This window comes from Rhinopithecus roxellana, chromosome 8, assembly GCF_007565055.1.
Source record: "Rhinopithecus roxellana isolate Shanxi Qingling chromosome 8, ASM756505v1, whole genome shotgun sequence".
NCBI lineage: Eukaryota > Metazoa > Chordata > Mammalia > Primates > Cercopithecidae > Rhinopithecus > Rhinopithecus roxellana.
Genome location: NC_044556.1, coordinates 77,790,561 through 77,811,160, shown reverse-complemented (window position 1 = coordinate 77,811,160; position 20,600 = coordinate 77,790,561). Strand labels below are relative to the sequence as shown.

General features: G+C 42.8%; 1 protein-coding gene across 1 annotated transcript in view; it reads right to left on the bottom strand.

Moving 5' to 3' along the window:
* Positions 1 to 20,600, bottom strand: part of DSTYK (dual serine/threonine and tyrosine protein kinase) — a 71,254-nt gene that overhangs the window by 30,007 nt on the left and 20,647 nt on the right. Inside the window, 2 exon segments of the mRNA XM_030936092.1 lie at positions 14,431 to 14,661; positions 14,663 to 14,820. Of these exon segments, the coding sequence (XP_030791952.1) occupies positions 14,431 to 14,661; positions 14,663 to 14,820 (389 nt within the window).

The following is a 20,600-nucleotide window of genomic DNA, read 5'->3' as shown; positions in this document are numbered from 1 at the left end:
ATGGGGTTTTGCCATGTTGCCCAGGTTGATCTTGAAGTTCTGAGGTCAAGCGATCTGTTCCTCAACCTCCCAAACTGCTGAGATTACAAGTGTGAACCACTGTGCCCAGCCTTGTTTGAGTTTTTAAAATCTTCTTTATTCCCAACAAAGCACAAATATCTCACCTTCTTTTCTCACAAAGAACTGTGCTATTTTCTCAGGAAGGTCATATAACTTTAATTTGCCTGGCCACTTTGAACTCCCTAAAGCTCAAAGTGCTTTTAGCATCTCACCATTTGTCATTTTAGCAAACACTACATAAGTCAATCTACTCTTTATCCAACCCAAGCCAAGAAGAAATTTGCTGTTTCATCTGTGTCTCAAGTTGCATGGAATGTTTTCTGGCTGGAAGACTAGTCTGATACTCATCTTGCTATTCAAAACAAACCCCTTTTCACTACCCTGAGTCACACATGCTACAGTATGAATCATTTCAGTGAAGCATATTCAAAAAGTTGGTAAGTAAGAAATTTTAAGGTTTAAAATAGAACATACAACTGCATAAATGACAACATTATAATCACATATAACAATGAGATAAAGACTAAAAAGAATCCCAAGAAACGAAAACAGTTACATTAGGCTGGGTGTGGTGGCTCACACTTGTAATTCCAGCACTTTGGGAGGCTGGGGTGGGCAGATCGTTTGAGGTCAGAAGTTCAAGACCAGCCTGGCCAACATGGAGAGACCCCCGTCTCTACTGAAAATACAAAAATTAGCTTGACATGGTGGTGCACACCTATAATTCCAGCTACTCAGGAGGCTGAGGCAAGAGAATTGCTTGAACCCAAGAGACAGGCTGCAGTGAACTGAGATCACACCATGCACTCCAGCTTAGGCAACAGAGTAAGACTCTGTCTCAAAAAAAACAAAGAAAAGAAAAAAAGAAAAGAAAACAGTTACATTAAAGCAAAGAATTATAGGTGGAAATGTTTTTTATATTACAAAGTTGCCCTAAATACATATTTTTTAAAAGATATAAATCAACCAATCAAACTTACAAAGGGCAAGCCTAAATATTCAAAACCAAAGTATTGTTTAGAAATTTCAGGAAGAATTTTGTTTGCTTGTTTTTTTCTGATGGATTATCTTAAAATTCTAGAATAAATTTTCAGGTTTTCCTCAAAGGACCATTTTGTGTGCACGACAGAAACATCAGCCAAACCTACCACGTCCATTTGTAAGACCAATACGGTTGGGTGTTTTTTTTTTTTTTTTTTTTTTTTTTTTGAGATGGAGTTTTACTCGTCACCCAGGCTGGAGTGCAGTGGTGCAATCTCAGCTCACTGCAACCTCTGCCTCCTGGGTTCAAGTGATTCTCCTGCCTCAGCCTCCCGAGTAGCTGGGATTACAGGCATGTGCCACCACACCCAGCTAATTTTTGTATTTTTTAGTAGAGATGGGTTTCGCCATGTTAGCCAGGCTGGTCTTAAACTCCTGACCTCAAGTGATCCACCCGCCCCAGCCTCCCAAAGTGCTGGGATCATAGGCGTGAGCCACTGCACCTGGCCCAATACTGTTTTTAAGAGACCAGTTGACTTTATTTGCTCGTAGGTGTAAATTCATTATTAAAGAAATGGATTTTGGAAGCCAGGCACAGTGGCTCGTGCCTGTAATCCCAGCACTCTTGGGAGGCTGAGGTGGGCAGATTGCTTGAGGCCAGGAGTTCGAGACCAGCTTGGCCAACGTGGCCAAAACCAGTCTCTATTAAAAATACAAAAATTAGGCTGGGAACGGTGGCTCACGCCTGTAATCCCAGCATTTTGGGAGGCTGAGGCAGGTGGATCACAATGTCAGGAGTTCAAGATTAGCCTGGCCAATACGGTGAAACCCCGTCTCTACTAAAAATACAAAAATTAGCCGGGCGTGGTGGCATAAGCCTATAGTCCCAGCTACTCAGGAGGCTGAGGCAGAAGAATCACTTGAACCCGGGAAGTGGAGGTTACAGTGAGCCGAGATCACACCATTGCACTCCAGCCTGGGTGACAGAGTGAGACTCTGTCTCAAAATAAATAAATAAATAAAAAATTAGCTGGGCATAGTGGCACATGCCTGTAATTTCAGCTACTTGGGAGGCTGAGGAATGAGAATCACTTGAACCCAGGAGGCGGAGGTTGCAGTGAGCTGAGATCACGCCACTGCACTCTAGCCTGGGCAACAGAGTGAGACACTGTCTAAAATAATAATAATAATAATAATAATAATAATAATAATAGAAGATTTTGGGCTTTATTTTTTATTTTTTATTTTTCTTTTTTTTTGAGACGGAGTTTCACTCTTGTTGCCCAGGCTGGAGTGCAATGGCACAATCTTGGCTCACCGCAACCTCTGCCTCCCAGGTTCAAGCGATTCTCCTGCCTCAGCCTCCCAAGTAGCTGGGATTACAGGATGCACCACCACGCTGGGCTAATTTTGTTGTTTTAGTAGAGATGGGGTTTCTCCATGTTGGTCAAGCTGGTCTCAAACTCCCAACCTGAGGTGATCTGCTCACCTTGGCCCCCAAAGTGCTGGGATTACAGGCATCAGCCACTGTGCCCGGCCATGGATTTCGGGCTTTCTAATGGTAGAGTATGGCCTGATATGTTGGCACCCAGAAAGAAGCTGCCCATTTCTAAATATACCTTGTACTAAACAACAATGGATAGAAAACAGGTATTATGCTCTCTCTTCTCCCTTCCCCAGTTGACTAACGTGTGCAGTTGGTGTCACTGCTCTGAGTATCATGACTGTCAGAAGATAGGCAAAGAGCTGCTGGCAGAGACCCTGGCAGCAGTACAAATTAGGCTGGAATGTGATATGCGATTCTGCAATACTCACAGTGAAGGGATGACTCATGCCTGACGGTTATAAACAAAAAAGGAAGCCAACACTGTCTCCTGGAGACAGGGAGTGAAAAAATAAAAATTAATATAAAGAAGATGAGCCAGAGCTGTTATGGGTCTTAGTATGGCCACCTGAGAGGGAAGTCTGACATCAGACTGTTTCATGGATGGCTATATCCCTTCTTAACACCTAGAACAGTGCCTGGCACTTAGTAAGCATCCAATAAATAAACATGGAATGAATTAATGAAGAAATGATGCTCAAAGCCACTTTCAAAATATGTAAAATCTTCTATCTTTCAACTCCCATCCCACACATTTTATCCCACACATTTATCTGAAATCGCATTTGCCTCTACTCCAAGAATAAAGCAATGAGTAAGCATTTTGCTCCTAACTCAATCAAGTAAAAAGAATCTCAAGGAATCATGACAGTAACCCATAATTCCCATATTGAGTCACAGTGAATTCCTAAAGAGATCTCTCTTGTAGAATGCATTCTGCATAAATCCATGGAATTTACAGAAGCTGATCTGTTACCACCCATTTTCTTGGTAGGATTAAGAAATGCAATAGAGGCTGGGCGCCGTGGCTCATGCCTGTAATCCCAGCACTTTGGGAGGCCGAGGCAGGTGGATTACCTGAGGTCGGGAGTTCAAGACCAGCCTAACCAACATGGAGAAACCCCATCTCTACTAAAAATATAAAATTAGCTGGGGTGATGGCGCATGCCTGTAATTCCAGCTACTCGTGAGGCTGAGGCAGGAGAATCACTTGAACCCGGGAGGCAGAGGTTGCGGTGAGCCAAGATTATGCCATTGCCCTCCAGCCTGGGCAACAAGAGCAAAACTCCATCTTAAAAAAAAAAAAAGGAAATGCAATAGGAAGGAGCTTGCTATTCTACAAACACCAGAATATACTTCTTTGGTTTTGTTTTGGGTATAAAGTGTAAAATGACACTATTTTATTTTATTTAAATTTTTTGTAGAGACAAAGTCTCGCTATGTTGCCCAGGCTGGTCTTAAAACTCCTGAGCTCAAGCAATCCTCCTGCCTCGGCATCCCAAAGTGCTAGGATTATAGGCATGTGCCACTGTGCCCAGCCAGTGACACTATTTTAAATGTCAAGAAGAAATCACTCAATCACTGAAGAAGGCTGACCCCTTCCTAAGAGTACTGACTCTTATAGGTGAAGAATCCCTACTCTGTAGCTCATGGTATATTACTAAAACTCAATTATAACAAAGCATGATTATACTAACTGCTAATTCAAACAGAAAACAGTGGCCTGGCACAGTAACTCACGCCTGTAACCCCAGCACTTTGTAAGGCTGAGGCTGGAGGATCCCCTTGAGCCCAGGAGTTCGAGACCACCCTGGGCAATATGGCGAGACTCCATCTCTACAAAAAAATAAAACAAATTAGCCGGGTATGGTGACAAACACCTATAGTCCCAGCTACTCGGAAGGCTGAGGCAGGAAGATCCCCTGAGCCCAGGAAGTTGAGGTTACAGTGAGCCATGATCACGTTCCTGCACTCTAGCCTGAACAATAGAATGAGACCCTATTTCTAAAATATAAACAAACATACAAACAAAAAACACAGAAAACAGTTATGTACGCAGGCTAAAGTTGGTAGGTAAAAGGTGTCTTTGCTTTCTCTAGAGTTCTGCAGCCTCAGGTTCACATCACATAGAAAAGTATGCAACTATATATTAATAACTGTCCTGCCCTTGCACACCCTTGACCTCTATCCTTGTCCCCATATTCTAGCTATCTTTACTTCCAGTTCTCCTCTTGTGACATTCTCACGGGGCATTTGAAAGGTTTCTCCTGTTTATTTTCACACAGGGCTGATTCTTTATCATTTCTAAATAGTTCCCTGAAACATCACTCTTAAGCCTGTAATCCCAGCACTTTGGGAGGCTAAGGCAGGTGAATCACTTAAGGTCAGGAGTTTGAGACCAGCCTGGCCAACATACTGAAACCTTATCTTCACTAAAAATACAAAAATTAACCAGGCATGGTGGCAGGCACCTGTAATCCCACTTACTCAGGAGGCTGAGGCAGGCGAATCGCTTGAACCTAGGAGGCAGAGGTTGCAGTGAGCCGAGATCCTGCCACTGCACTCCAGCCTGGGCGACAGAGCGAGACACCATATCAAAAAAAAAAAGAAATTAAAATACCTTGACTCTTGTTGGTACATATACCTTCCAAGGGGGAGCTGCAACCAAACAGCTATAACATGTTTCTAGGTTACAACATGCCTCAAAGAAACTGGGATCAATGTGAAGGCAAGCCAGAGTTTTATCCCAGTAGTCAACATTGAATGGATACAAGCTCATCTCCCTACCTAGTAAAAGCATCAGTGTGTAACTCAGGCCAGATATAAGACTTAGAAAAAACACAATCACAATCATAGACCTCAGAAGCCACAGAAAGCATGAGACCATCATGTTAAAAGTAGAAGAATATTTATAATCCCAAACACCCAAAAGCAAAGATTTTAGCTCTGATTCTCAACTCATAAGCATGAAGACTTTAAGGATCTGAACTCTCTTCTCTCTATCTCAAATGACAACGGATTAGGTAATCGACAAGTTGATAAGAATATATTGAATGGGCCGGGCGTGGTGGCTCAAGCCTGTAATCCTAGCACTTTGGGAGGCCGAGATGGGCGGATCACGAGGTCAGGAGATCGAGACCATCCTGGCTAATACAGTGAAACCCCGTCTCTACTAAAAAAAATACAAAAAACTAGCCGGGCGAGGTGGCGGGTGCCTGTAGTCCCAGCTACTCGGGAGGCTGAGGCGGGAGAATGGCGTAAACCCGGGAGGCGGAGCTTGCAGTGAGCTGAGATCCAGCCATTGCATTCCAGCCTGGGCGACAGAGCGAGACTCCGTCTCAAAAAAAAAAAAAAAAAAAAAAGAATATATTGAATGGTCTCTATGCATTCTACCTAATGGATAGTCAAACACCTAGGTATCTACTGATGCACATAAAAGTAGAAATCTGAATTTTATTCTCTTGCCACTTACTAGATTGGGAGAGACAAAATATTTTGTCTAGAATAGAGAAGCGGGAAAGAGAAAGGAGGAAAAACTTTACCTTTCAACTTTTATATACTTCTGTATTATTAACCTTTTATAACAGCTTTCTGCTTTCATTTTATTACAAAAATAAGCCACAATGAATTACGAAGAATGTTCTCTCTAATAAGAGTAGAAGAATAACTATAAGTAAGTTGGAAGAAGAAGTCTTAAGTTTTGGGAGGAGTTCCAATGTGGATGATTCAGGGAAGGGATGGGTGACTGAGAGAGCAGGAAGTCTTCTCAAGGACACTGATTTATTCAAAGGGAGGAGGAAATGGGCTTACTATGTGCCAGACACTGTGGTAGGTGCTTTCAACACATTCTCGCACGTTAGCCTCATACCAATTCTAAAAGATAGGAATTATAGGCCGGGCACAGTGACTCATGTTTGTAATCCCAGCACCCTGGGAGGCTTAGGCAGGCAGAATGCTTCAGCCCAGAAGTTCGAGACCAGCCTGGGCAACATGGCAAAACCTCATTTCTACAAAAAAATACAAAAATTAGCCAGGCATAGTAGCATGTGCCTGTAGTCCCAGGTACTCAGGGGCTGAGATGAGAGGATCACTTGAGCCTAGGAGGTTGAGGCTGCAGTGAGCCAAGATCCTGCCACTGCACTTCAGCCCGGGCGACAGAGTGAGACACTGTCTCAGAAAAAAAAAAAAAAAGATAGGAATTATAGCCCCATCTTACAAATGAGGGAACAAAGTGACACAGCTAAGTGACAAAACCAGGATATAAATCCAGGTCCCCTATAGCTACAAAGACAATGTTTAAACAGTCATGGAAGACCCACTCTGTGTCAAGCACTATCTGATTTGGTGTTTGGGGAGTTACGAAAGTAGAATAAAAGATAGACTAGATGCTTTCAGGGGTCCTAACAATTCTAGCTAGGGTTCTGTATTAAGAAGTATATGCTGGCTGGTTACAAAGTAAAGGCTCCGTTATCAAACAAGATAATATCCTCTATGGATTGGTTGAGACATCACAATAGCAGTCAAAAAGAAAATATTGTTAATAGTCCTAACAACAGTTTCTGCCTGTTGACAATACTTTTCAATCTCTAAGTCTCTGAATTAGGGAAGATTCCCTACCCCATCCATCCTCTACTCAGAAGGAAACAAACAAATATGTGAGATAGTAAAAACAGAAAGGAAGCTATTTGGTGCAGGAAAGAGGTAGACAGAATCCTAGCAAAGGAAGAAGACAAAAGATGAAGACTGTGACTGCTGTCAGATTTTCGCCTCAAGAGCTAACCCTGGGCCGGGCGCGGTGGCTCAAGCCTGTAATCCCAGCATTTTGGGAGGCTGAGACCGGCGGATCACGAGGTCAGGAGATCGAGGCCATCCTGGCTATCACGGTGAAATCCCATCTCCACTAAAAAATACAAAAAACTAGCCGGGTGAGGTGGCGGACGTCTGTAGTCCCAGCTACTCGGGAGGCTGAGGCAGGAGAATGGTGTAAACCCGGGAGGCGGAGCTTGCAGTGAGCTGAGATCCGGCCACTGCACTGCACTCCAGCCTGGGCGACAGAGCAAGACTCTGTCTCAAAAAAAAAAAAAAGAGCCAACCCTGGAAGGCCAGAGATGAATCACTGACAGTGAACTGAGGAAATACAGCCTCAGCTTCAGGATGTTATTTTGTTTTGTTTTTTTTACTTTAAGTTCTGGGATACATGTGTAGAACGTGCAGGTTTGTTACATAGGTATGGTTTGTTGCACCTATCAACCCATCATCTAGGTTTTAAGCCCCACATGCATTAGGTATTTGTCCTAATACTCTCCCTCCCCTTCCTCCAACCCCCTCAACAGGCCCCCGTGTCTGATGCTCCCCTCCTTGGGTCCATGTGTTCTCCTTGTTCAACTCCCACTTATGAATAAGAATATGCAGTGTTTGGTTTTCTGTTCCTGTTTGCTCAGAATGATGGCTTCCAGCATCATCCATGTCCCTGCAAAGGACACGAACTCATTCTTTTTTATGGCTACACAGGATGTTGTTACTTATTTATTTATTTATTTTTGAGACAGAAACCCAGGCTGGAGTGCAATGGCGTGGTCTCAGCTTACTGCAACCTCCACTTCCCAGGCTCAAGTAGTCCTCCCACCTCAGCCTCCCGAGTAGCTAGGACTACAGGCATGTGCTACCACACCCAGCTAATTTTTGTATTTTTTGTAGAGAAAGGGTTTTGCCTTGTTGCCCAGGCTGGTCTCAAACTCCTGAACTCAAGCAATCTGCCTGCCTTGGCCTCCCAAAGTGCTGGCATTACAGGCATGAGCCACTGCGCCCAGCCAGGCTGTTCTTTTAAGAGATATATCAAGGTTATTACAGTGAGCATAGGGATTAAAAAAAAAATTGCCTCTGAATCACACATATCCTTCATAGGTATATTAGCCTATAACAGGAATACCCAGGTTTTTTAGCAAAGAGCAATGTATGCAGGATGGTTACATTTTACTATGTATGTTAGTGCATGCGAGGGTAAAGGTGAGAGAGATATTAAAAACAAAATAGGATTACTGCCATAAAGAATTTATAATTTAGCATTCGCCTGAACTTTCCACATCCTTTTTAAATATATCACTTCAGTTTCCCTTTTTTGCCACATAAAATAAGAGTTTTTAAATTTTTAATTATACTTCTAGAATATCATTTTTTATTTCTCCGTCCTGTACATATAAATATGATCCTTGTTTCTTTTCCCTTGGAGTTGACCATTTTTTGGCCCAATTCCATAGACTCCCTCCACCAACAGTATCTTCTTGCCCTGAGGGCCTCACTCAGCATTCTTTCTTACCTTTTACCTATCAATTTTTATCTTTTAACCTAGATATACTCAAGAGACAATATGGTATCTAACTAAAGGTAAGTAATGTATAACAAATGTTGGGGTTTTTTTTGAGACAGAGTTTCACTCTTGTCGCCCAGGCTGGAGTGCAGTGGCGTGATCTCGGCTCACTACAACCTCCACCTCCCTGGGTCAAGTGATTCTCCTGCCTCACCCTCCCGAGTAGCTGGGATTACAGGCACCTGCCACCATGTCCAGCTAAGTTTTGTATTTTTAATAGTAACAGGGTTTTACCATGTTGGCCAGGCTGGTCTCAAACTTCTGACCTCAGGCGATCCGCCCACCTCAGCCTCCCAAAGTGCTGGAACCACAGGTGTGAGCCACCAATGTTGGGGTTTGTGTGTGTGTGTGGTTTTTTTTTTTTTTTTTTTTTTTGAGATAGGGTCTCACTCCATAACCCAAGATGCAACGCAGCCTCGACCTCCTGGGCTCAACTGATCCTCCTGGGACCACAGGTGTACGCCACCACACCTGGCTAATTTTTCGTAGAGATGAGGTCTCACTTTGTAGCCCAGTCTGGTCTTGAAATGCCAATAACTAGACAAAAAATGAGAGAAGCTAGTTTTCTAGCAACAAATAGTGTTTAGTAAATTTGGGGGTTAAAATTTTATGTAAACTTGTCATTTTAAGATCTTTTATAATGCTTATGAGTTGTAAAAGCATTAATTACTGAAAATTTTAAAATACCGATATCTGTTCGTTAAAAACAGGATAGCAAAACAGACAAACAAAAACAATTACTGGCCAGGCATGGTGGCTCATCCCTGTAATCCCAGCACTTTGGGAGGCCAAGGCAGGCAGATTGCTTGAGTTCAAGTGTTTGGGACCAGCCTGGCCAACGTGATGAAACCCCATCTCTACAAAAAATACAAAAATTAGCCAGGCATGGTGGTGCACACCTGTAATCCCAGCACTTTGGGAGACCGAGGTAGGCAGATCACCTGAGGTCAGGAGTTCAAGACCAGCCTGGTCAACACGGTGAAACCCCGTCTCTACTAAAAGTACAAAAATTAGCCAGGCATGGTGGTGCACACCTGTAATCCCAGCACTTTGGGAGACCGAGGTGGGCAGATCACCTGAGGTTAGGAGTTCGAGACCAGCCTGGTCAACACGGTGAAACCCCGTCTCTACTAAAAGTACAAAAATTAGCCAGGCATGGTGGCAGGCACCTGTGATCCCAGCTACTCAGGAGGCAGAGGTTGCAGTGAGCCAAGACTGCGCCATTGCACTCCAGCCTGGGTGACAAGAGTAAGACCCCGTCACAAAAAAAAAAAAAGGTTATTTGCAAGTCACTGACCTTGCCTGGAAATATTAGTCTACCTCAGTTCCCTGAAGTAAACCCTAACAGATAACACCATGAGCCAATAACCAGGTCAGTATGTGGCAGCCCAAAAGGCCAAAAGCACCTGGTGGGCTACTGATCAGAGCAGATCAACTGAAGCTATGTAACTGCCACAGTAAACAAAACGCCACCTCCAGGCTGCAGGAATCCCATCTCAGGCTGAGCAAGTTTAATTGCTTCTGCTGCTGCTTCTTCCTTTTCTTACAGGTGTTCACGGGAGAAAAAAACAAAAATAAACACACACACAGATATATCAGATTGAGCAACTCTAAGGTAGACAACTGTTCCATCAGATTTGTAAGAAGAAAGAAATGGAAAAGGAGGTATCAGATATATATGCTTGAAGGAAGGCATGAGGGTGGGGAAGGGGGAGTACTTTTGTATATAAAGACACAACTAGTGAATATGGCGAATGGTGAACTGCGCTGCCAATTGCAAAGTGACTATGTTTGAACACCAACTGAGGTTTCAGATACGAACGGCTTGACAGTGTTCCTCTATTGTTGAATTTTGAACTGAGAATCTCAGGGGATCCAGAACTAAAAAGGTGGGAATACCAAGCAGTGTGGGTCCATGTGAGTCGGCCTATTCTGGAACAAACTGAAAATGGCTAATTTATGAGGACTTTAAAATAACATATTAGAAGAATGACCATTGTATAAGAGGGCAGGGGAAATTCTGCTTTGATAATTTGACAGTTCAAAATGAACACTGCATTTCCCCTAATTCAATCTTGATTTCCTTTAGCTAAATGTTTCCTTTCTTTACTACCCTCTTCACAAATCAGATGGAAGGGCTATTTAGAGCTAACTCACTGGTCCTAAAAATAACTGGAGCTAAACAAAAAGCTCATTCTCGCTGGCATGAACGATCTTCCAGGTAGCTGCTGTGCGATGCCCCCAGCAGTAAGCTGAGTATTGCTGATGTATGTAACAGAGACAGGAGTCGGGCTGCAGTGAGAGGGCAGTGCTTGGATTCCACAAAGGTTGCAAGGCCCTCTGAGACTCAACAACAAGGGATTCTAAACTTAGAACTACAGGGATCTGGTACGAGGCCTACACCAAAACCACTGGAGAATAAAGCAGATCTAGAGAAACACTGGCCAAGGAAGTCTCACAAACCACACGAAACAACATGAGAGGCTAAATAATTCCTCAAGAAAAGAGAAGAGAGAATATATTTTTTAACTATGCTGAGAGAAAGCTGATTTGATATCTCAACATCCCATCCAAGTAGCCTCAATTGTTGCCTCTGTCTGCTTGCTTAGCACACATCAGGAGTAGGCCCTGGGAGCTCTCAATGGAAAGATACATGCTCAGATACGCACTTGGGGAATGGCTCGTACTTCCCTTTCTGTGACTTTCTTATATCACCTCAATTTATGGAATAAAAGTAAACGAGCATTAGAAATTAAAAAAAAAATTAGGGCCAGGCACGGTGGCTCACGACTGTAATTCCAGCACTTTGGGAGGATGAGGGGGGCGGATAACTTGAGGTCAGGAGTTCGAAACCAGCCTGGCCAACATGGTGAAACTCCATCTCTACTAAAAATATAAAAATCAGTTGAGTGTGGTGGCAGGCACCTATAATCCCAGCTACTTGGGAGACTAAGGAACGAGAATCGCTTGGACCTGCTCAAGCAATCCTCCTCCCTCAGTCTCCCAAAGTGTTGGGATTACAGGCATAAGTCACTGTGCTCAGACAAGCATTAGAAATTTAAACCAATAAAATGAAGGGGATGGGTATGGTAGCTCATGCCTGTAATCCCAGCACTTTGCAAGGTTGAGGCGGGAGGATCACTTGTGGTCAGGAGTTTAAGACCAGCCTGGCTAACATGGCGAAACCCCATCTCTACTAAAAATATAAAAATTAGCCGGGTGTGGTGGCACACACCTGTAATTCCAGCTACTCGGGAGGCTGAGGCAGTAGAAGTGCTTGAATCTGGAAGGTGGAGGTTGCAGTGAGCCAAGACTATGCTACTGTACTCCAGCCTGGGCCACAGAGCAAGACTCTGTCTCACAAATTAAAAAAATAAAAAAAATAATAGTAATTTTAAAAAATGAAGGGACTAAGAGAAAAAAGTCAAATGATTTGCCTCTCCTGCGGATGGCTTTGTCGCATTCCAGGATTGTTATTAAGGGCAAGAATGGTGAAAATCACCACCTGACTTACAGCAGTCATTTCTGCTATTTAACAGTATTATTATTATCTTTTTTTAGAGACAGGTCTCACTATGTTGCCCAGGCTGGATACAACTTCTGAGGTTCAAGCAATCCTCATGCCTCAGTCTTCCCAGTAGCTGGGACTACAAGTGTGTGCCACTGAGCCCAACAGTGCTTTTTAAGCTACAGGTTTATAATCTACCAGGTCATAGCATCAACTTAGTGGGTTGCTACTCACATTTTCAAAAAATGAAGTCAAAAATAGAGGAAATTATCAGTATGTATTGCAGAAAGCAAAAGTAATGTTTCATGAAACTTGTATTTCAAATGTATAAGTGTATACATGTACTGGGTCCTGAAAGAAAATGTTTGTCTTACACTGAATTAAAATATAAAAAAGTAGCCAGGCGTGGTGGCTCATGCCTGTAATTCCAGTTCTTTGGGAGGCCGAGGTGGGTGGATCACTGAGGTAAGGAGTTCAAGGCCACCCTGACAAACCCCTGACAAACATGGTGAAACCCTGCCTCTACTAAAATTACAAAAATTAGCCAGGTGTGGTGGCGGGCGCCTATAGTCCCAGCTACTCTATAGGCTCAGGCAGGAGAACCACTTGAACCCAGGAGGCGGAGGTTGCAGTGAACTGAGATCACACCACTGCACTCCTGCCTGGGCAACAGAGAGAGACTCCATCTCAAAAAAAATAAAAAAGAAGAAAAAAGAAAAGAAAAAAGAAGAAGAAGAAACAACAACAACAACAACAAAAATATATATATACAAGTTTGAAAACCACTGAGCTATTGGAAGCTTGAAGGAACTAGACCAAGACTGTATACTGCAGAGAGACTGTGTATGGATCGATCAAATACTTACGAATTGTGAAGAAGTTCATGGGTCAACTGAACATGCCACAGTTAATATACAAAGATTACTGCCAGAGTTACTATCAGAGCTATTCAAAAACCCTCACATTATCCTGGAGCTAGGAAATGTGAACTCTCAGTTTGAAAACACAGGAAACCACCACTGAAACTGAGCTGAGAGAGAATGGGGGCTTGTTACATAGCCCCCTGTGGCATTTATCAAGATGAAAGATATATGGACTGTGGAAGGAAATGAGACGACAGTTTTTACTTCTACAGTGTCACAGGCCACGGCCACAACCAAAGGACTCATTCATTGACTGAGAAACTAAGCTTCTTAGAAGTGGGGTAGTTGAAGTGGTTATAAGAAATAAGGAAAGAAAAAACCACTCTTTCAGGTCCTGCCAAACTAGCCCATCTTTCCTGGCACAGTTAACCAAGGGTCAAACTCTGAGTATGGCTGAATTATTTTATCCCTATCCACTCCTGACCCTGCCATAGTCACATGCCCATTTGGTCTAATTAAATAGCCCAGTCCTAACTATCCAATAGGAAAGGAAACACAGACCAAGAGAGAAGTATTTCCTAAGTGATAATATATAAACTCTTAGACAATATGATATCTTACGAGATGGCACAGGATCTGTGCTCTCTTTGGGAGTTTATGAGAGAAACTAAGATACTCTTCAAATAACAAGATCTCCATGTCTCCTTACATTGAGCCAGACCTGTCCTCACATTCCCATGTTCCTTATAAAGTAGGAGAAATGATCTGTCCTCTGTACTACTTAGTAAATTAACGGTTAGGTCTAAGGAAGAACCCACAAAATTCTTCACTTGGTCTCAATTCTAATAAGAACAATACTCATCCATCATCTTATCATTCCTTTTAGAAAGAGGTAACTAGAGACAATTCCAGCCATATCTTCTGGTTAAGAAATGAGAAAGGATTTCTAACTTTGATTACAATTATTCTGTAAAAGCATGCTGAGATACAAGAATCACATATTCCTTTCATTTTAGAAACGGAGATAAGAAAGTGAGGTGACAAGCAAACTACTCAGGGCCTTGCAGCATGGTAAGAAGAGGCAGGAATGGGTATTGCTACAGTCTTGTTTGTTTTTCAACTTCCCAGATTATGTTCCTCTGACTCCACTAGCCACTGCTGCTCAGAGTTCAGACTATGTATCATCGAATTACTTTTCTAGAAAGTCAAAATAAAAGGAAAGCTGGTATATATGTATACAATTGGTAGAGAAGTATGAGATTGGTACCTGTAAGAGAGCATGGTGCATCGTTACCTCCAGTTCCGCTAAAACATGAGCAGCATCCTCATTGTTCTCTTGGACCTCCAGATCCTCCTCAGGGATGGTCTCCCAGTTGCCCTGGTGAGCAACCAGCGTGTGCACGAGTTCATACTGTCCAGGGAGCGCCAGGCTCACCCGAGTCTGAGTTCCATAGGTGAAGCGGAGGCGCCGAAGCTTACAGCTCTCCTCACTGCCCAGCCTTGGTGGTGGGAAGCACCTGCACCCCCAACAGCAGGTTCAACAGCTGGCACTTGACATTACAATCCTGGCCGAGGATCAGTATGCAAGGGAGGCAGTCCACAATCTGCTGGAGGTACTTCTCTTCCTTAGGCGGGAAGGAAATGCAGCTCAGTTGGCCTGGTTGGGGAAGGGGAGAGTGGAGGAAGAGAAAGAAGTAGAGAGAGAGGAGTGAGGAAGGGGAGAGAGAGAGACTCACACAGAAATCCCACGAGGATGACAGGGTCCTTGAGGAGAAATTTCTAGCTAGGAACCTTGGTTGAAGGACATATCAGGGGAAAAACCCCAGTGAGAAAAGTCTCCACATACCAAACAGAATTCCCTTCCCTAGCTCATCCCCTAGGAACAAGTTGTTATTTCTACTCAGAAACGTGGGAGTGACCTGATCTTCCCGCCCCCCTCCTTTTTCATTCAGTAGAGGGACAGCCTAAGGAGTTTACAAGACTCCATCACAAACACCAAGATTATTAAAATAACAAAGCCAGAAAAACCATACTGGTTGGGATGCGAGCCCAAGGAGAAACATACCTGAATGTGTCAAAATTAAACCCTTCCTTCTGACAGAAGACGTAATACTTGAACACAGATTACAGTCATGTGTTGCTTAACAACAGGCATACATTCTGAGAAATGCATCATCAGGCGATTCTGTCACTGTGTGAACATCAGAGCATACTTACACAAACCTAGGTGGTATGGGTACAGCCTACTACACACCTAAGCTAGAGGGTGTAGCCTATTGCTCTTAGGCTACAAACATGTACAGCATGTTACTGTACTGAATACTATAGATAGCTGTAACACAATCTTAAGTATTTGTGTATCTAAACATATCTAAACATAGAAAAGGTGTGCTAAAAATACTGTACCTTTGTTGACCAAGATGCCATCATGTAGCACATAATACAGCACTATAGGGTCCTTTTAAATTATCTACCATATGTGGTTTTAGCTTATGTTCTTCACTGTGACATATTTTACTACTAAATGTATGAGCTATAAATATATAAAATGTATAAATGTATAAAATGAAATGCTATTCAGGTTTGCATAAGCTCTAGAATCTTTTCCAGTTCATCGCTCTGATAGCTGGTGACAACATCCCAGCTGCCAAGTCATCTGTTTCCTTAAAACACTGGGGTGCTCAATTAACATCAATACCTCCTAATCAAATCACATTCCTTCTGTTTATGGGAGACAAGACCCTAAATAGGACAAAGGGAAATAATTGCCTATTAGGATAAAATCCAGGCAAATCTAGAAAGAGATGTGATTTATCTCAAAAACATTCTCCTTGATGGACATCCCAATTACCCTGATTTGACCATTACCATATTGTTATCCACATATCGAAATACCACATGTATCCTATAAATACCACATGTATCCTATAAATATGTACAATTACTATGTGTCAATTAAAAAATCTGTTTTTCACCAACCTGATGTTTTGTACAAAAAATAATAAAAAATAAAAATCTAAAACAAAAGCAAAAACAAAAAAACTCCTTTCAAGGCAACTACTACTAATCTAAATGGATAACTTCCCCAAACACATTCAAATAAGGTTCAAGACAGAACAAGCTTCCTAAAGAATGAGAATCTCTGTCCGGGAAAAATAACCCGAAATTAGTTCACTGAAATTCTCAGTCTGAACTATATCACTTCCTTATTCCCTCAGTATCAGTGTCTGCCTACCTCTAAGATTCAGGCAATTCCCGCATTTGTTCAGAAAAGCACAGACACACAGTTCTTAGGCTACAAAAAGGCCAATCCTTGAGCCAAAGACATCCATCATAATTGAAATTTTGGGTGGCACTAACTGAAACAGTATTTGTTTTAGTCACTTAACCATAAGCTGCATTAAATTATTTGTAGGCCATTTATTTTGTTTGTTGCTGGAACTGAAGCAAGAGAGGCCTGAGTCAATTAAGAGGTGGTTCTACTTCAGAGTGAACCTACCCAGCTACAATTTCAAATCCCTAAGCATCCTTCTCTTCCACAAACAGTAACACCAAAAGGGTTAAAGAGGTCTGTGTTCACGCAAATCCCTCTATGCATTTCATTAGGGCCCTTCTTTTCATATCTCTCTGTCTATAAGGATATCACCCTGGCCTGCATATATACATCAGCAACACCAGACACTGAAACAAGCCAATCTACTCTCCTGGGAAAGAGAGGAGTTCCTTTCAAAAACCAGAGTTAACTAAGTATATAATTCTGTGCAAGGGTATTTACTAAATACAAGAGTGTAACAGCAGACAACTAGTCTACTCTTTTGATCTACAACCTAAAAGCAAGAGGACACAGCCAATTGCTTGTGTGGTCACTTAACAAGTAGCAGCAGGTCAGTCCTGAGTCCCTTCATACTTTATTCACAACTGCAGAACACTTACCATGCTTTATTATAATGATCTGTTTATAATCATCAAAAGCAGGAAGAACCATCCTATTTCATCCTCAACACCCAACACAATGCCTGACACATACCAAGGGCTTAATGTTACAGATCTGTTTGTTTTGTCTGAGAATCCATTTAGCGGGGAGAGCTACCTATAGAAAGCTGTAAGCAAACCCACTGAGTACTTTGAAAAGTCCAGTATCATGATGAATAGTTTAAGAGCAACCATCACTCCTAAAAACCTTCTTCATGCGGATAAAGAATAGGACCCTTCGGCCAGGTGCAGTGGCTCATGCCTGTAATCCCAGCAGTTTGAGAGGCGGAGGCGGGCGGATCACCTGAGGTCAGGAGTTCGAAACCAGCCTGGCCAACATGGCGAAACTCTGTCTCTACTAAAAATACAAAAAATTAGCTGGGCATGGTGGTAATCCCAGGTACTCGGGAGGCTGAGGCAGGAGAATCGCTTGAAGTCAGGAAGCGGAGGTTGCAGTGAGCCAAGATCGTGCCATTGCACTCCAGCCTGGGCAACAGAGCAAGATTCCATCTCAAAAAAAAAAAAAAAAAAAAAAACAAGAACAGGACCCTTCCATTCATCTTGTGGAATTTAACTACCATAGTCTTAGCTCGAGCAGTGAGAAGTCGAGCTAGAGTGTCTTTACCCTCATCTACATTTCCTAGTTTTCTTCTGTTGCCAGTCCTCCCCAGATTTTCACTTAAGTGTCTACATGTGAATGCATACTGACAACCTTTAAATTCTTACAATAAAAATGGTTTCATCACAAAAAGACCAACAAACCTAACTAACCTTTGTTACTGCTACTACCAGGAGAGTGGATAATAGAGAAGAAAACCAACTAAATCACTTTTCAGGACCAGAGGGAGAAAGCCTCTGCACCTCTGAGACAAAGTGTCAACTACCGGACAGCCAATGAAACAGGCTGCATCAGCCAAAACCACAGCAGACACACCCCATTATTCATCTGACCCCAATGAACACTCCCCACCTCCATCTTTCCTACAAAAAGTCACCACAAATAAACTTGCTACTGTCAAACCAACCAAAGACCAGTGCAATAGGAAAGGGTGCTGAAGTTGAGCCCAGTACACTGTTAGAAGTCTATGGCAAACATCACTCTCTCTGTTTTCCAACACGTCACTATCCAAGCCCTCTGCTTCTCCCACTAAATATTTAGCTTTTTCATCTATCTGACATCTCCACCAGATTTGAACAAGGGCTTGGAGAGAAATGAAGTTGCAAGCAGATGGTTTTACTCCTGGATTCTGAGCACACTGCTCAGTGATGTGGAGTGCAATATGGAAGCGGGAACAGCACGAGAATGAAGGCATGCTTTGCCACTCTGACTAGCTCTGTGACCTTGGCAATCCACTCGATCTTTCTGAGCCTTGAAATGCTCATCGGTAAATGGAGGCGGGTGGAGTTGGATTAGGTCATCTTTAACATGCTTTCCAGTTCTAAAATGCCAGGTTTTAACTGCTGAAAGAACAAGGATGTGAGGGGGATGGGTGGTTGGTCTGGTTGTTTTTATTTTATTTTAAATTATATGTGAATCTATGCAGGCGCCCCTTGGACCACTATAACTGCAGATCAAAAAGTAGACTGAACTAGCCAGGGGCTCTGAGGACCTACAGTGCAGTCTTAGTTCTCTAAAGAAGAGATTAAAAGCTGTAGACTGACAGTAGAAGGGAAGAAGAAAACCTGTTTCAGAGCTGGAGCAGCTGCCTCACTGACAGTTAAAGGACTTCCAAGTTAATCGAGTTTTCTTTTGTAATTAATACAACAGCATCTGCATATGGGCTGCCAGAAGGTAACAGCATGGCTTCTCAGCTGGCGCACATTAACCCTGCCAACTCTGGCTGGGGGAAAATTCATACCAAATCGTCTTAAGTGCAAACCAAGGCTTTTGTTGTTGTTGTTGTTCTTGGTGGTTGTTCTTAAACACAGATTTTGATTTTTGTTTACTTCTAAACAAAAGTTTCAAGCTAGATGGAGGAGAAGAACAAATAAAGCAGCAACCCATTTTGGTTTTCGTTTTAGATAACATTTATTGAGCCCTTTATATCTATTGATCACTTTATTTGCTTCATCTCATTTAAAGCTCATAATTCTACCAGACAAGAACTATTATTAACTCTATTTAAAAATGAAGAAATGGGCCAGGAGTGGTGGCTCATGCCTCTAATCCCAGCACTTCGGGAGGCCAACATGGATGGATGGCTTGAGCTCAGAAGTGAGAGACCAGCCTGGACAACAAAGGGAGCAACCCCCGCCGCGCCTTTGTTTCTACTAAAAAATTTTTAAAAATCAGCCAGGCATGATGGTGTGCTACTCAGGAGGCTGAGGTGTGAAGACTGCTTGACCCAAGGGAGACTGAGGCTGCAGTGACCCGTGATCACGCTACTGTGTGACTCTCCTGGGTGAGTCACCTGCCTCAAAAAGTAATAATAATAAAGATGAGGAAATGGATGCTCAAAAAACCAAACCAGGCTGGGCGCGGTGGCTCAAGCCTGTAATCCCAGGACTTTGGGAGGCTAAGGCGGGTGGATCACCTGAGGTCAGGAGTTCGAGACCAACCTGGCCAACACGGTGAAACCCCATCTCTACTAAAAATACAAAAACTAGCCAAGCATGGTGGCTGATGCCTGTAATCCCAGCTATTCAGGAGGCTGAGGCAGGAGAATTGCTTGAACCCTGGAGGCAGAGGTTGTAGTGAGCCGAGATAGCGCCATTGCACTCCAGTCTGAGTGACAAGAGCGAAACCCCGTCTCAAAAACAAAAAACAAAAAACAGCTAAGGTTTCCCCATTTCTCTGAGCAGCGAACTGCAGAGATAAGCAGGAACTGTACCTAGATCTCTGGGGGCCAGTAGACAATGACCCCTACGCCACATTGTTTTCCAATCTGGGGTCAAATGCAATTTAGTAACTGTAGGACCTCAATGTAAAGCAGACTGATATAATCCCTATGAAAGTTGTCCCAAACCATGAGGAATAAAGCATATGGAGAAAACCACAGTATTACCACTGGCTGGTTCACACTTTCAAAAAACGTTATTCTACCTGAGATCTCTAAAGTTTCTTTGCTAACAGCAACAGTACACTCTTTTCAGAGAAATTCTTAATGCTCCACTCAACAGTCAGTGTGTATTACTGTTTGGGTGACTACTCTGAAAAGAGACGACAGGAAGGAGGAAATACTCATGACCTGTTTCTGTTGCTAGTGACTCTTTAGGATAGATATTTTATTTAAATTGTTTCTGGGGTAATGGCAATCAATTTGTAGCAATACACTCTCCTTCTTGCCTATTTCCATCCCATCAGGCTCAGAAAACAATACCCTAAAGTATGGTGCTTTGGCATGCTAAGCACTTTGAACTAAAGGAGATTGGAAGGCCTTAGAAGCAAGGTTGCTCTCTGACCTTCTCCGGGCCTCCTGTCTGCCTCCCCTTTTTCTCCCCCTAAGCTACTCATAGAAACCAGAA